The sequence below is a fragment of the Notolepis coatsorum genome, assembly GCF_963971535.1.
Source record: "Notolepis coatsorum genome assembly, chromosome: 7".
NCBI classification, from domain to species: domain Eukaryota; kingdom Metazoa; phylum Chordata; class Actinopteri; order Aulopiformes; family Paralepididae; genus Notolepis; species Notolepis coatsorum.
Window position 1 is genome coordinate 142,592,898 of NC_140171.1, and position 17,500 is coordinate 142,610,397.

Genomic DNA, 17,500 nt, shown 5'->3' on the forward strand with positions numbered 1-17,500 from the left:
GACCCCCTGCACCCAGCTCATCACCTCTTCCAACACCTCCCCTCTGGTAGGAGGTGCAGGTCACTGGGCAGTCGCACGGTTAGGTTCAACAACAGTTTCTTCCCCAAGGCCATACAACTACTTAACTCCAACTCCTCCTAAATTCACCCCCTGCTGTCTATGTTTCCTTTGGTCTAGGTTACATTGAACTGTCATCTATAGTTTTTTGTACTGTACTGTTTCTGTCATGTATTTGTTCTAGGTGGTGTTTTCTGTACTGTACTGTTCCATGTGTCTTTTTATGTTTTTGTGGTGTATTGTCGCAGCTACCACCTGCACCGTGCTTGAATTCCACCGGCCTGGCCGTGTGGCAATAAAAGGAACTTGAACTTGTACGATCATTTCTAAGCAAAGTGTGGCACTTATCAATTTGAACGTGTGCTTGACTTTGTGCGTATATCTACGCACAGCTCAGAGCATGCGTACCTGGCGCCCAGCGGTAGAATATGAAGACTACAACGTGGAAATAAGCTTCTGTGCATTAGTTTCAACACTGGCATGTTCTGTATGACCCATTATAGTTAATTGTAAAATAGCGACAGTAGTGTAATTATAACGGGCTCACACGCGAACAAGAGGTTGGCCTGCTTGTTTGGCACGGGGGGGCAGACGCAGAACACCCACCTCCAAACGTGATTAAATATTGTTTAAAATAAAAAGCGAAATTTTGTGTGTCATGTTTCCAAATAAGATTGGTCACAACAAAATGCTTTCTACTTCAATTTGTTGGTTAGAATAGATGACCTCCGTTGAAACTTCACTGAGACTAACACAGTCTATTTGTGAGCTCCCGCACAGACGTGATAATAATAATAATAATAATAATAATAATAATAATAATAATAATAATAATAATAATAATAATAATAATAATAATAATAATAATAATAATAATAATAATAATAATAATAATAGCTTCATTTTATATAGCGCCTTTCAAGAGACCCAAGGTCGCTTTACATAGGGGAAAAAAATAACAAAGTAACAAACATAGTGGACAGACACAACATATAAATATGATGATGGAATTCAAGTTCGCGTTTTTATTGATCACATAGGCAGGCTATACATGGCGTAGGCTACATGGCAGTGAGATTCATTGTTCTTGTACTCTCGTATTATTGTTATAGTATATGCTATTGTCAAGAAGGAAGTACATTATTTTCAATCGTGGCTTTAATTCGTATAGCCGAGAAGCAGTCTCCTATCAGCTTCATTAATCCCGACCCATCTTAGCCACAGCATAACTGAGACCGGCTATGGAAACAAATCATAAATAGACTACTGTAAATAAAATAGCATATAACATTATAAAGGATAGAAGGCGGCTACGTTGCGTAGTGGGCAAGGCGCTCGCCACGAATGCGGAGACGCTGGGATCGCCTGTTCGATCCCAGCGCTCCACATTGCTTTCAGTTTAGCTGGTCGTTCATACTAATACACATTGGCCGTATTAGGGGGTGGGAAACTGATGGGTGGGGATCGAGCGTTGTGGACAGCGACTCCTACAGGTCGGTTGGTGCGCCTGCGCAGTAGAATCAGGAAGTGTCGGGGGCAGCGTGAGCCTCCCACGCGTTACTCCTCGCCACTGAGAGATCGAGCTGCGCAGGTGAAAAGATGCGACTGCTGTTACCTCAAGTACCGGAGGGGACTTGTGCTATGTATGACTTAAGGCCTCTACATGCTACAGCAACTTCAAAGCAACTGCAACACAACATCGGCGCGATTTCAACGCGGTTGTTTTAGAGGGTCTTGTAGACTGTGTTGCGAGGATGTTGCGTACCTGTCTCCAAAATCTAATCTAAACAACCGTTGTGTTGATATTGCGTAGCAGTGATTGGTTGGTAGTGAATGGGGGCGGGGCTGTCATAGAATAATATTGGTCCCGCAGCGAGGAATACCATCCTCCATTGTTGTAGCCAGCAAGCTATGCTATTAGCTAAATAATTAGCGTCATAGCTGGCCTTTTTCTGAAAACCCAAGCACATATTGTTCCATAGCATACGCCTTCAGTTGATCATGACAAATCCTCTCTTACCTTGACGATTAAAAAACCTCCATAATTTAGTAAATAAAGCTGTAGCCAGCCAGCTAGCATTGGTGCTATTCAAAATGCTATCCACATTAGCTACATAGCTAACCAACTAAATACAATGGTATCCTGAGGTAACGTTAAATACAACGTTTGCTAGTCGAAATGACTGGACACACACAGGGACAAGTTAAACATCAATCAATTAATGTATTCCAACAGGTAGTTTGAGCTGCATGTGAGCCGCGGTCTTTCTCTCCTCTCCTTAGGAAACTAATGATGTTACGTTAGCTAGAAAAAGCACAGAACCGGCCGGCAAAAGTTAAGCTGCTAGCAACAGACACTATAATACTTCCGGTCGGGGGATTTCAAAATAAAAGAGCGACGTCTAAAAGCACCGTAAATACGTTTATTTTGTACATTATCTAACGTTAACACGAACCTAACTTTAGATTAGTTTAGGTTCGTGTAACGTTAGATATTGTAAAAAATAAACGTATTTACGGTGCTTTTAGACGCCGCTCTTTTATTTTGAAACCCCCCGCCCGGAAGTAAAAATTATGCTTATTTTTCTGCTTGTTATCAATGGGTTGGTTTAGAAGGGAAGTGTCATCTATCTAGGGAACCTAGCTACATACGGGGTACAATGTTACATAGGCTGTGCGTCGATGTTGCAGAAGCATAAAGGCAAAGTGTCTGCAACACCTTTGCTTTGTCGATGTTGTGGTGCAGTTGCTTTGAAGTTGCTGTAGCATGTAGAGGCCTTTAGTCCACATTGCAGCCGGCTTGTGGGAGGCAAGAAACAGCGTTCGTGACAGGGGAGGGTTGAATTGGATGATACAAAATTGGGATGGGAGAAAAATATAGAAAATGGGAGAAAAAGTGGATCAAAAAACTAAAAAAAAACATTATAAAGGATAGGCTATAGCAGGGGTTCCCTTTCTTCCCCGAGCCCCACGATTCCTTGGAGACATATAGGAATCAGGGTTTCCGTTGTCCGGTAATTACCGGTTTTTGACCGGCAAAATCTGTTGAAGTCTGACATATTTAATCTCTCCGGTCATAATGTCCGGTGAAAATAATTCCCTCTAAGCACAATTTGATTATTTGAATTGTATTAAAATAGGCTAAAATTAAATAGCCTATGCGATGAACAAAACAATCATTACATTTGTTTCATCGTTGCTTCACCAAGCAGGTCTAATAATGACAACGATGTTGTCAGCGGGAGCTTCGTGCTGGATTTGCGAGAGCATGCAGCTGCAGAGCCGCAGAGCCCAAGAGCTATGCCCGCACAGTGCAATACTCGAATTCAGCCATTGGCAATTCAGCTGGTGGGTGGGGGGGGCGCTGCTGAGCGGTCCCCAGACCGGACCTGAAAACACCGCTGGCTCTGCGGCTCTGCAGCTCCATGCTCTCGCAAATCCAGCACCAAGTCGTTGGGAGGTGGAGATAGTCGTCACGCAAACCCACAATAATGTTGCCGTCTCTCTCTGCCAAATTTCTCAGTTCTTCGCTTGATATAATTAATACAAATGTCCAATATAACGGAATTCGTTAGCTCATAAAAATGTGATTATAACAGACTGCTGTTTATTAATGTCGGGCCGACTGCCCACTGACACCTCAAGTCGGCAGCAGCACGGAGTCTCGAGGGACTTATTTTATTTGGAATATATTAATGACTGTATATACGCAAAAGTAGCCTAGTTTTAAGTTAAAATATTATAAATCTACATGCCTTGAGGATGTCATTCTTTATATAGCCTGCCTATCAATTGTTTTTAAGCTCAATAAACTCTGACCGGAATTGATCCCATTTGTCCGGTAGATTGAAATCTACCGGACACTGAGACCGGCAACAATTTTTTCTAACGGAAACCCTGATAGGAATATCATATAGGCTATACATGGGTCCATCAGCGAGGAGATTTGGCCATTTGAGAATAGGCTATTATGGCCAAACAAGGACATATAGCCTATAATATTATTAAATGTTTTCATAAGCGTAAAGATACAAGTTTACTGTATGTATGCTTCGCAGGGCTCCGTGTGACATGTCTGTGCCATGCTGCGTTATGCGCAAATTACTGTTGCATAATGTAGGCTATGCATATATAATTTATATAGGCTATACCTAATACCGACATCAAAATAGATTGTATGCCTCTACAAATCATATTAAACCATGCAGGTAGAAAATTTACGGAAAATCCGTCGCAATTTGGAATCAAATTGACGGAGAACTTTAATCCCTGGGTAATTGAACTTTAAAAGAACGAAAACGAAAAAGGGCATTCATATTCCAGCATGGTTATTATTAATGACACCAACGCCAAACAGTGGTTAATGGTCTTTATTAGTGTTTGCGCTGCCCAGGCAGCAATGGTCTTTAAGTTAATAGATATCATATCCAACATCACCGTCTGTCAGCCTGTCGCGTATTTCTCCCACGCGTTCGCTCGGTTTAGTCCACTTTTCCACATTTCATGGGGGTGTTTCATTACCGTATATGGTTAATTACGGGCGGTTCTATATGCAAATACTTAAAATCGTGCACGAGCGCGGAGCGTAGAACAAATGGTATTTATCAACACGGAGTGTGCGTAGGACCTGTGTACGCACGGTTGAAAAATCCAGATTTTTCTGTGCGTACACACATTCTAAATTCTGTGCTTGAGAACGAAAATAGAACACTTTCTACGCATTGTTGATAAATGAGGGCCCAGCTCTCTTCTATTTGGAACCTGCAATCTAATGATGTTTTAATTCGTATCAAGTGCAGACAGCCCTCTGGGTATAATACCCATCCCTCGGCTTATCAAGCCACCGCCTAGGTGTGTGCGTGTGTGTGCGTGTGCGTGTGTGTGTGTGCGTGCGTGTGTGCGTGTGCGTGTGTGTGTGTGTGTGTGTGTGTGTGCGTGTGCGTGTGTGTGTGTGCGTGTGTGCGTGTGTGTGCGTGTGTGTGTGTGTGTGTGTGTGTGTGTGTGTGTGTGTGTGTGTGTGCGTGTGTGTGCGTGTGTGTGTGTGTGTGTGTGTGTGTGTGTGTGTGTGTGTGTGTGTGTGTGTGTGTGTGTGTGTGTGTGTGTGTGTACCTTCAGGTGTCCACGGTGCATATCAGCTCTGCTACACATGGACAGGAAGCAGGGCACGGCCGCTGGGTCAAGAATGATGTAAACAGGGATTTTGCGCTTGTAGCTGGCGTCCAGCAGGTCTCTGAAGATATCCACATCTGTAAACACATCCATTACCACCGCTATGACCTGCAGAGGGAGAGAGAGGGAGAGGGAGAGAGAGAGAGAGAGAGAGAGAGAGAGAGCACAAATATTGTTTTTGTTTCCTGCTTCCGAGTGGGTGGGATCCATCGAGAAACACTAATCAACTCTATAATTTTATCAGTATTTCCCAAAGTCTCTTCCTCTTCCGCTAAGTGCATTTGAGTGCAAAGTGACGATGGACTGACTCACAACAGAGAACATTATTTCAGTAGTGGGTCTGTAAGTACTGACGAGGAGAAGAGGTCTGTGCGTGTCTGTCAGAGTGGTGAGGTGAGAGGGGAGAGACGTCGTGTTATTGGTCACCGACTCACCGGTAGTGACAGCGCGACACTCTTTACACAGGTCTGTGTTTTCCTGGTTCACTTGCCAAAGGCCCCCAGTATGAGACACGGCCAGTCGGCAGAGAGTTCCTGCCAAAGGGTCATTAACCCTTTCACTACCACCACACTACAGACAGTTAACCTTTTCACTACCACACTACAGAAGGTTAACCGTAGTGTATTAGTGAAAAGGTTAACCGTCTGTAGTGTGGTAGTGAAACGGTTAACCGTCTGTAGTGTGGTAGTGAAAAGGTTAACCATATGTAGTGTGGTAGTGAAAAGGTTAACCGTCTGTAGTGTGGTAGTGAAAAGGTTAACCTTCTGTAGTGTGGTAGAGAAAGGTTAACCTTCTGTAGTGTGGTAGTGAAAGGGTTAACCGTCTGTAGTGTGGTAGTGAAAAGGTTAACCTTCTGTAGTGTGGTAGAGAAAGGTTAACCGCCTGTAGTGTGGTAGTGAAAAGGTTAACCTTCTGTAGTTTGGTAGTGAAAAGGTTAACCTTCTGCAGTGTGGTAGTGAAAGGTTAACCCTTTGGTAGTGTGGTAGTGAAAGGGTTAACCCTTTGGTAGCTTGGTAGTGAAAAGGTTAACCTTATGTAGTGTGTTAGTGCAAAGGTTAACCTTCTGTAGTGTGGTAGTGCAGTGTGGTAGTGAAAGGTTAACCCTTTGGTAGTGTGGTAGTGAAAGGGTTAACCCTTTGGTAGTGTGGTAGTGAAAAGGTTAACCTTATGTAGTGTGTTAGTGCAAAGGTTAACCTTCTGTAGTGTGGTAGTGCAGGGGTTCCCAAAGTGGGGGGTCGCGAGATGCCGTGGGGGGGGGGGTCGCCAGATGATTAAAAAAATAAATAAATAAAATAGATTTTATTTTAATTTTTTTAATGCAGTCAGGCCACTGAACTTAGAATCAGGCCAGGCCAATAGTTAGATAACCTAGGTGGGGAACAACCAGGAGATCACTTCAACCCACACAAGTTGGAGAACTGTCTCTCTCTATCTCTCTTGCTCACATACACACACACACACACACACACACACACACACACACACACACACACACACACACACACACACACACACACACACACACACACACACACACACACACACACACACACACACACACACACACACACACACACACACACACACACACACACACACACACACACACGTCACACACAAAGGGAGCCGCATGTGATTGGTGGAGGCGGGACCCTTACAAAAAACAAAAAATCCATCAAAATCAGTTTTGTTGCTAATCATACATATGCTAGCCTGTTTTTTAACAATAATTTGTGATGCCATCACAAACACTGGCATTTAAAGGGTTGATTGATTGATTGATTGATTGATTGATTGATTGATTGATTGATTGATTAATTGATTGATTGATTGATTGATTGAAAACGTTATTAACAGATTGCAGAATGGGTACAGTACAGTACAGCTCAATACATACAATTGTTAAGGGGATGCAGACCAGAGAAAGACTTTCGTCTTGTTTACATCAGGGTCCCCCATTTTCAATTCATCATAACATATATGACACATACAGATAGACAGTACTGCTACATCTATACATTTATGACATACCAGATTTGCAAATACAGTACTGTTTGTGATATAAAAAGAGTCCAGAAAAGAGAGTATATACATTTGACGTAGAAACTGTACATTGGAGGAGGTTGGGTAGGTGGGGTGGGGTTGGACGGGGGGGGGGGGACTGTACATTGGAGGTGGTTGGGTGGGTGGGGTGGGGGGGGGGATTTGGGTAGGGGACACTGTACACTGTACATTGGAATATTGACAAAGCCATAGTTGGTCATTTACTGTACATTTGAAGGGGGTTGGGTTAGGACATTTGCAGTTTCGAATTGCAGTCTCCCGTAGGTGTTCTTTGAGAGTGTTTTTGAAAGTGGGTAGTGATTCACATTCCTTTACAGCTTTGGGTAGGGCGTTCCACATGTAAAAACAAATAAAAAAATGCCTACACCAGAATGCAGGAAATGAAGTCTTTGTAACAAAATGTCCTGGTGGGGACCCCCAGACCCCCTGCTTAAAAAGTGGCCTGACTGGGGCTATATTTCGCACTATATTTCCTGGCCTGAATGATTTCCCCAGTCCGGCCCTGGTTAAAAGCCTCAAATGCTTATTAGTGTGTGTGCGTTTGAACGTTTGCATGTTTCAACCATACATTTCCATTTATAAAAAAAAAAAAAAAAAGTATTATTAAAAAAATATATAAATGTTTACCTCCTATAATAGTGGGGGTCGCGGCTCTCTGACACTGTTATTTCGGGGGTCGCGGCCTGAAAAGTTTGGGAACCCCTGTGGTAGTGAAAGGGTGAAACCTTTCTGTATTGTCGCAGTGAAAGGGTTAATCCTTTGGTAGTGTGGTAGTGAAAGGGTTAAGTTGGTTAAGGCTGGACCGAGTTCAACATAAGAGTCATACAGCGTCTCAACTTCTTTAATTTTTTTATCTACTTTTTCTCCCATTTTCTATTTTTCTCCCATCTCAATTTCGTATCATCGAATTCTACCCTCCCCTGTCTCGAACGCTGTTAGGCCATGCCTCCCACAAGCCGGCTGCAATGTGGACGAAGTCTTACATCACGTGTCCCCTCCGGTACTCGAGGAAGCAGCCGTCGCATCTTTTCACCTGCACAGCGCGATCTCTCAGCGTCGGGGGTCTGCGTGGGAGGGACACGCCGCCCCCGTCGCTTCCTGATTCTGCTGCGCAGGCGCACCAACCGACCTGTAGGAGTCGCTGTCCACAACGTCCGATCCCCACCCATCAGCTTCCCACCCCCTAACACTGCCAATTGTATTAGTATGAACGACCAGCCAAGCTGATAGCAATGCGGAGAGCTGGGCTCGAACCCAGCGTCTCCTGCATTGGTGGCGAGCGCCTTGCCCACTACACCACCTAGCTCAACTTCTTTAGCTCGTGGTCCCCGAAAACCATTTTAACCCTTTGGTAGTGTGGTAGTGAAAGGGTTAATAAATGTTTTCTCTTTTCCCCTCGCATTTCTTTGAATATAATATACTGTACATACTGTGTGTGTGTGTGTGTGTGTGCGTGCGTGCGTGCGTGCGTGCGTGCGTGCGTGCGTGCGTGCGTGCGTGCGTGTGTGTGTGTGTGTGGACCCCCAGGAAGACTAGATGGCTACTATGGCAACAACTAATGGGGATCCTGTAAAATAAACAAAACAAAACCTCCAACAGGCTGGTCAGGCTGTTTGTCTTTAGGTTGGAGGAGGGCTTTAGTCTTCAAATGTTCATTATTTCACACAAACAAATGCCTGTACCAAAGATGATATATATTCTTTCTAATCTATTTTATGATATTTTGCGTGATTTTGCTGGTGCCAATGAAAACTCCACTGAGTCCTCCAGTAATGTGCCACAGAAAGGCAGGGAGTGAGAAATAAAACACTGACTGCAGTGACTGCAGTACAATAGGTCAGTATATAATAAATCAACTATGATAAGGACGCGCGGACTTGACCCACTCACTGGGTGTTGTTTTCCTTTTCTGTGTCTGACATTGGGACATATCTAGACTGTGTGCGTGTGTGTGTGTGTGTGTGTGTGTGTGTGTGTGTGTGTGTGTGTGTGTGTGTGTGTGTGTGTGTGTGTGTGTGTGTGTGTGTGTGTGTGTGTGTGTGTGTGTGTGTGTGTGTGTGTGTGTGTGTGCACTTTTGATTACAGTCTGGAAGACTGACAAAATTCTGCTCTATATCTGTGATAATTGGCCAGATTTGGAGGAGACGCTACTTCCTTTATCCATAGACTCGGACTAGATACATACTGTATGTCATTTTGAGATTCCAAGATTTGTTTGTGCATCTATTATTGTTTTTGTTCAAGGAATTTTGTCTAAAATGTGAACACAAATAAAGATATAGAAATGTGCGCATGCGTGTGTGTGTGTGTGTTGTGTGGAATGGTAAAGGTGATGGAGAAAAAAAAATTGCTTCACGTCTGACTGCTAGGCGGCTGTTAAATGAGAAGCATGCAACTCAGTTGAGTGACATGTAACTGTATTACTACTTTTTATTTTTTTTAATCATTTGGTGTTACATTTCATATGTTGATTTGAGCTTTTTTTTTTTATTATTATTTACAAGTAGTTTGAACTATACGTTTTATAGTTAACCAAACTATATTTATTTAGCTGTACTTCAAATCCTTCCAACTTGCAAAAACGATGCTTTCCGAGTAGCTTCCCCAACCCTGATGAGTGAAGATGGAGGCTAAAAGAAAACACAGATACAAGTATAGATATTCTTGAATGGTAAAGGTGATAGTGCTGGTGGCAGGGCCTAGGTGTGCTGCTGTAGTATCATCACAGCATTGTTATGTGTGACAAGCTCATAGCTGTGTTTTGGGGTTCTTGCATAATATGTATTATATTTATTTATTGTTTATGTATCCAGGAAGCTCCCATTGAGATACAAGATCTCTTCCTCCAGGGAGTCCTGGTCAAGATGGCAGTATAAGCAGTTTCACATAAAATAAAATAAAACTATTTCACATAATATAACACATACAATACATACACGCTACACAAGGGATAGAGTAAAGGAAGAGAGACATTTCAAGCTACATAAAGGAGAGAGTAAAGGAAGAGAGACATACAAGCTACACAAGGGAGAGAGTAAAGGAAGAGAGACATACAAGCTACACAAAGGAGAGAGTAAAGGAAGAGAGACATACAGGCCACACCAGAGACATAAAGGAAGAGAGACATACAGGCCACACCAGACGTAAAGGAAGAGAGACATACAGGCCAAACCAGACGTAAAGGAAGAGAGACATACAGGCCACACCAGACGTAAAGGAAGAGAGACATACAGGCCACACCAGAGACGTAAAGGAAGAGAGACGTACAAGCCACACCAGAGACATAAAGGAAGAGAGACATACAGGCCACACCAGACGTAAAGGAAGAGAGACATACAGGCCACACCAGACGTAAAGGAAGAGAGACATACAGGCCACACCAGAGACGTAAAGGAAGAGAGACATACAGGCCACACCAGAGACGTAAAGGAAGAGAGACATACAGGCCACACCAGACGTAAAGGAAGAGAGACATACAGGCCACACCAGACGTAAAGGAAGAGAGACATACAGGCCACACCAGACGTAAAGGAAGAGAGACATACAGGCCACACCAGAGACGTAAAGGAAGAGAAACATACAGGCCACACCAGAGACGTAAAGGAAGAGAGACATACAGGCCACACCAGAGACGTAAAGGAAGAGACATACAGGCCACACCAGACGTAAAGGAAGAGAGACATACAGGCCACACCAGAGACGTAAAGGAAGAGAGACGTACAAGCCACACCAGAGACATAAAGGAAGAGAGACATACAGGCCACACCAGACGTAAAGGAAGAGAGACATACAGGCCACACCAGACGTAAAGGAAGAGAGACATACAGGCCACACCAGAGACGTAAAGGAAGAGAGACATACAGGCCACACCAGAGACGTAAAGGAAGAGAGACATACAGGCCACACCAGAGACGTAAAGGAAGAGAGACATACAGGCCACACCAGAGACGTAAAGGAAGAGAGACATACAGGCCAAACCAGAGACGTAAAGGAAGAGAGACATACAGGCCACACCAGAGACGTAAAGGAAGAGACATACAGGCCACACCAGACGTAAAGGAAGAGAGACATACAGGCCACACCAGAGACGTAAAGGAAGAGAGACATACAGGCCAAACCAGACGTAAAGGAAGAGAGACATACAGGCCACACCAGAGACGTAAAGGAAGAGAGACATACAGGCCACACCAGAGACGTAAAGGAAGAGAGACATACAGGCCACACCAGAGACGTAAAGGAAGAGAGACATACAGGCCACACCAGAGACGTAAAGGAAGAGAGACATACAGGCCACACCAGAGACGTAAAGGAAGAGAGACATACAGGCCACACCAGAGACGTAAAGGAAGAGAGACATACAGGCCACACCAGAGATATCATAACAGACCACCTCGAGTCAGGGTTAGGGCTGCTTGATCATGGCAAAAGTCCTAATGACGATTATGTTGGTCAATATTGAGATCACATTTATTTAACACCATTATTCATTGACGTTTGGAAACACCATACATTTATTGAACTTAAAAAATGATAATTGTAAAACCCTCCCTTTTAACAGTGGATTTCCTCAAACTTTAAATATAATTCAACTGAAAAACAAAAACATGACCTGGCTCAAAGGCTAATTGAAAAGATAATGTGATGAATTGCCCAAGCCCCATGGTCAAGGGAAGCCCCAGTCATTTAAAACCTAAATGTTTCCTTCAGGGCAGTTTGTAAAAGGAGAGAGTGCTACTGGTAATGGTATTTTGCAGCTCAATGGTGCATAATGAGGAGACAACAGTTTTAACAAGCTCTGTGTCACTGTATGCACCCTGGGGGCAAAGAGTCTGTCAGACTAGTAGAGTGAGTGCTATAATTGCTGGTATAACAAAATAAGAGGCTGGAGATATAAGCAGGTATAACATGTATAACTTTGAAACTGCAGGCCCTCACTACCATATCTGATTTAAAAGTTCAAATTAAGGGCATTTTAAAGAATGAGATAGGAGAATGTCGATGCTTCACTGCATAATGTGGTGTTATATTTTTAACTTGACCTTCTCTCCCCAGCAACCTCCTGCAAAGCCTCACCTTCCATCCTCTTTCTACCTTTTTACCCTACCCTCCAATCTCCCCCCAATCCCATTCAATCTTGTTTGCTGCAGCTGAAATGTATCCTCTTGCCCCACTTTGCCTTTTATGTCTCTGTCTGTGTTTTGTGTATTTGTATGTTTGTTTTTGTTTTGCTGCCATTTTGGCCAGGTCTTGCTCGAAAAAGATATCTTTGACCTCAAGTGACTACCTGGTAAAATAAAGGTAAAATAAATAAATAAAATGTATGTGCGAATATTTTTGAGAGACAGCACAGAGGAAATTAATGACAGAGAAAGGAAACATTTTGCACTAGCTTGGTGGCAGTTCAACAAAATTGCATATAGTGTTTTGTAGTTTTAATATATTGCTTAGTTCATGTTTGAACAATAAAAAACTGCAACCTGAAGAAGGCCGACAGCTAGGCCGAAACATGTTGGCAGTTTTTTATTGTTCAAACATGAACTAAGCAATATATTAAAGCTTTTTCTTTTTGTATATATATGAAAAGTGCCTTGAACTTTGTTGTTTTTCTACTGGCTCCCCAATATCCAAAGAGCACCTTCTAAACACTAGATTCACACTACAAGAATGCTGTAGCCCTCCTTCTTGTTCAAGTTCGTTTTTGTAGTTGTTGATTTTTTTGTGTGCTGTTTTTTTGGTGTAGTTAACTACTGGAACTATAAACTATTCTATGAAAGGAAGGAAGACTTTGAGAGACCGCTTAATAAGGGATTATGTTCTGAGAGCTACAGTAAGCTGACAGACCTGTTGTTCAGACCATTGTCAAGTTGGTAAACGGTCTGAAAAGGTGCAAGTTCAACATTTTTGTTGACTGTTTAACTGTTTACATTGTGCAAGGCACATACAACAGAAAGTTAATGTTCCTTGACCTTTTCTTTTCCCTGTGACGAACCCAGATATGTTTTTTCGGTTTTGCGTCACGTCTGACTGCTAGGCAGCTGTTAAATGAGAAGCATGCAACTCAATTGAGTGACAGTAACTGTATTACTACTTTTTTATCATTTGGTGTTACATTTCATATGTGGATTGGATCTTTTTTTCCAAGTAGCTTCCCTGATGAGTGAGGATAGAGGGTAAAAGAAAACACAGAGACGAGTATAGATATTCTTAAATGGTAAAGGCTATGAGTATATATATTCTTAAATGGTAAAGGCTATGAGTATAAATATTCTTGAATGGTAAAGGTTATGAGTATAGATATTCTTGAATGGTAAAGGTTATGAGTATAGATATTCTTGAATGGTAAAGGCTATGAGTATAGATATTCTTAAATGGTAAAGGTTATGAGTATAGATATTCTTAAATGGTAAAGGCTATGAGTATAGATATTCTTAAATGGTAAAGGCTATGAGTATATATATTCTTGAATGGTAAAACTAAAGGCTATAAGAGATATTCTTGAATGGTAAAGGTTATGAGTATAGATATTCTTGAATGGTAAAACTAAAGGCTATAAGAGATATTCTTGAATGGTAAAGGCTATAAGAGATATTCTTAAATGGTAAAGGCTATGAGTATAAAAATTCTTACTAAAGGCTATGAGTATAGATATTCTTAAATGGTAAAGGTTATGAGTATATATATTCTTGAATTGTAAAGGCTATGAGTATAGATATTCTTGAATGGTAAAGGTTATGAGTATAGATATTCTTGAATGGTAAAACTAAAGGCTATAAGAGATATTCTTGAATGGTAAAACTAAAGGCTATAAGAGATATTCTTGAATGGTAAAGGCTATAAGAGATATTCTTGAATGGTAAAGGCTATGAGTAAAATGGGGAATAGTTTAATTTCACTATGAAAGATTGTATTCAATAGGTCAGACCAATGAGAGAATGTATATAAGAATGACTACTCTGATCATAGTTTTCACTTTCTCCTCTGTTATCGGCCCACACCGACAGTATAGTTATGGAATCCTGGAATCATTCATATTTAACAACAAATATTTTCTCAGATGGGGGTCCCTGGAACTAAATCGTCCTGTTACGTGTAGACTTGGGGGTCCTTGGCACGAACAGGTTTGAGAAGCACTGGGCTATATAGGCTATAGGCGGATGATATTGTAACACAGTATAGTCTGCCACCTGGCCACCATCATCATCATCATCATCAACAACAACAAACATCATCACCATTGCCTAGTACCTTCTGGGCCGACGCGATGCTCTTGCGCACGACCTCCTTGATGTGCGTGTTCCCCTCGACCGGCGGCTGTGTGTGCACGGTCACGCGCGTGACCCCCCGGTAGGAGATCGACTCCGGCCAGCCCAGGTCCAGCTCCGCCACCGAGGATTCCGACCGGTCGGGCCAATACTGGAGCGACAACGGGGCGTCCCCCCCATCCACCTCCCCCCCTCCCGCCCCCGTGGCCGTGGGAGTCGTGGGAGTCGTGTGTTCGCACCCGGGCCGGTAGGCCTCCACCGTGAGCGCCACCCGCTCCAGCTCCGGGTCCGAGAGGAAGCACCGGACGCCGTGCTCACTGAGGTACCCGGTGAAGCCCGCGCGGCCCTCGCAGAGCAGCGCCTCGAGCGCCAGCCGCTGGTCCTCGCTGTAGAAGAACTCCGGCTTGCCCTCGCTCACGCGCCAGTTGACGTTGTGGTCGTCCAGACACTGGATCTGTGACAGCGCCATGGCAACCGACAACACGTCACCAACTGACACCAAATTTCCTTTTTTTAGTGACGGGTCAAACCCTGCTGGAGAGAAATGCAGAAGTTGCCATTATATGGTCCATTATGAATCCAAGTGGTCAACAATGTATATCCAAAGTATCCAAAGTTAAGCGTATACAAATAAAGCCTAAAACTCCTCGCAATGTCTATTCGACGGGAGCAACTGTAATGGAAGTGTATAGGTTATGTGCTTGTGTGTGTGTGTGCCTCGGCGGCAGCCCTCTTTCTCAGACCGCGTCGTCTCGAGCTCAACCCAGATCTCAAATTACATACAATACGAGCGTGCGGCGGGCGTGCACACACACACACACACACACACACACGCGCACACACACACACACACACACACACACACACACACACACACTTGCACTGTAAGAAAAAAAGCTGCAAGAAAACGGTAAATGTCTGGCATGCATCAATGGTTGGTTGCCAAATAGTACTTACTGTCAAATAAATTACAGTAAAATCAAATACATTTACAGATTACAACCTTCATTTAATGGTTAATATTTTGATAAAAGGTCATTTACTGTATTTTTATGGCATTTACACTTAAAGTCGAAAAACAAAAGTAATCTGTAAAATAATACAGTGAACTTTTTTACAGTGTACAATACACACTTGAGTACACACACACACACACACACACACACACACACACACTCACACCCCCACACACACACACACACACACACCCACACACACACACACACCCACACACACACACACACACCCACACACACACACCCTTGCAGGTAAGCCAGTTCTCACCCTGCAGAGCAGCCACGCCTGTCACATGACGGAGCCCGCGTCCATGGAGTCCTGTTCAGCTGCAGCCGCAGGGCAGCAGGGAGATGACGAAGAAATGAGTGTTTCTCTCCGTCTCTCTGTCCGCCAGTGAGTCAATCCAAAGAAGAGGAACTCAAACAGAAGGCTCCCTAATCCATGTGTGGTTTATGACTCATTAACAAAACTTTTGTACTGCTGACTATAGTCGACTTACTTGTTGTTGTGTGGCTGCAGCTCCTCTCTCGGACCGTTTAATTTCAAACATGGAGAGACAACCGGGTCCTTGTCCTCCACACGGTCCGGTCTGGAATGTGTTCCCCGCCGAGAGACAAAAAAGTTATTATTTAGGCTTTAAAGTGCGGGGCGATAATCCTCCGAGTCCTTCCTAAACACGCCAGGAAGTTCTTTCTTCTGCGAATGCTTTTCCTCCCTCCCTTCCTCCAGACATAAAAAGTTGAGCGAAGTCCAGAGACGACAGTGTTTATGAGTTATGTTATGTCCGCCACATGCAGCTAGACAGACCGGCCGGCCGGCAGACAGAACTATGACCCAGAAAGGAAGCCCGATCACCGGGGTAGTGAGGGCGGAGTGTCCGGTTGTGTTGGTCAGGAGGAGAGAGACAACCGACTCCGCCTTCTGAACTGGAACTTGACAGAGAGCTCAGCTTTCATTCTTGTTTTCCCCTCAAAATTATGCATTATGAATGAAAAGTACCAAGACGAAAGAAGGGGGTTAAATGTAGTATAGCCTAATAGCTATGCACTTACAGTAATATGATAGATGATTAGCCTGTATTGTTAAATCATTTTGGTTTTCTATAGAAACATGAAGCAATAATCCCACAGAGGAAGTAGGGATTAACCTTTTGATGCCCACCCCACTTGTCATGACATGAATCTGATCTGTCAAATATGGAATGTGTATATTAATGTTACACTACAGTGTTAGAGTTCACATACATGTGTGTATAGCCAGTAGCCACACATCTTGTGTGTGTGTGTGTAGTCAGCCTTTACCTACGCTTTGCACTCGTGTGTATAGTTGTGCTTGTACTGTATAACCTCTGTTTGTGTGCGTGTGTGTGTGTGTGTGTGTGTGTGTGTGTGTGTGTGTGTGTGTGTGTGTGTAGCCAGCCTATACCTACACTGCACTTTGTGTGTATACTTGTGCTTGTATACTGTATAACCTCTGTGTTTGTGTGTGTGTGTGTGTAGCCAGCCTATACCTACACTGCACTTGTGTGTATATTTGTGCTTGTACTGTATAACATCTGTGTTTGTGTCGTGTGTGTGTGTGTGTGTGTGTAGCCAGCCTTTAGCTACACTTTGCACTTGTGTGTATATTTGTGCTTGTAACCTGTGTATGTGTGTGTGTCTGTATGCATGTGTGTGTGTGTCTGCATGTGTCTGCGTGTGTGTGTATCTGCGTGCGTGTGTGTGTGTGTATCTGCGTTTATGTGTGTCTGTGTGTGTGTGTGTATCTGCGTGTATGTGTGTCTCTGTGTGTGTGTGTGCATCATTCCCAGACTCTGTGGGCTGTGTAGACCCAGAGGAGTGTGTACGTGTGTGTGGTGCAGAAGTGGGATGCTCCAACATTGCCTTCCCTAAACTGGTCATTGAACTGATGCCGAGTGGTGAGAATCCTAT

General features: G+C 43.4%; 2 protein-coding genes across 6 annotated transcripts in view; one reads left to right on the plus strand and one right to left on the minus strand.

Moving 5' to 3' along the window:
* The window catches only part of fam83gb (family with sequence similarity 83 member Gb), a 35,424-nt gene extending 19,005 nt beyond the window's left edge, over positions 1-16,419 (minus strand). The window contains exons 1-4 of one of the 5 annotated variants that reach the window (XM_084319203.1): positions 16,069-16,419; positions 15,837-15,895; positions 14,536-15,083; positions 5,167-5,334 (exon numbers count right to left, since the gene is read on the minus strand). In XM_084319203.1, the coding sequence (XP_084175329.1) occupies positions 5,167-5,334; positions 14,536-15,021 (654 nt within the window). In that variant the 5' untranslated portion in view covers positions 15,022-15,083; positions 15,837-15,895; positions 16,069-16,419. Of the gene's footprint in view, positions 1-5,166; positions 5,335-14,535; positions 15,087-15,836; positions 15,953-16,068 lie in introns of all 5 variants that reach the window. The other 4 variants (XM_084319204.1, XM_084319202.1, XM_084319206.1 and 1 more) reach the window with 4 other exon arrangements.
* slc5a10 (solute carrier family 5 member 10) overlaps positions 1-17,500 on the plus strand; it is a gene marked incomplete at both ends in the record, with an annotated part of 99,495 nt that overhangs the window by 33,684 nt on the left and 48,311 nt on the right. The window contains one exon of the mRNA XM_084319207.1: positions 17,380-17,487. Coding sequence (XP_084175333.1) covers positions 17,380-17,487 — 108 coding nt within the window. The remainder of the gene's footprint in view (positions 1-17,379; positions 17,488-17,500) is intronic.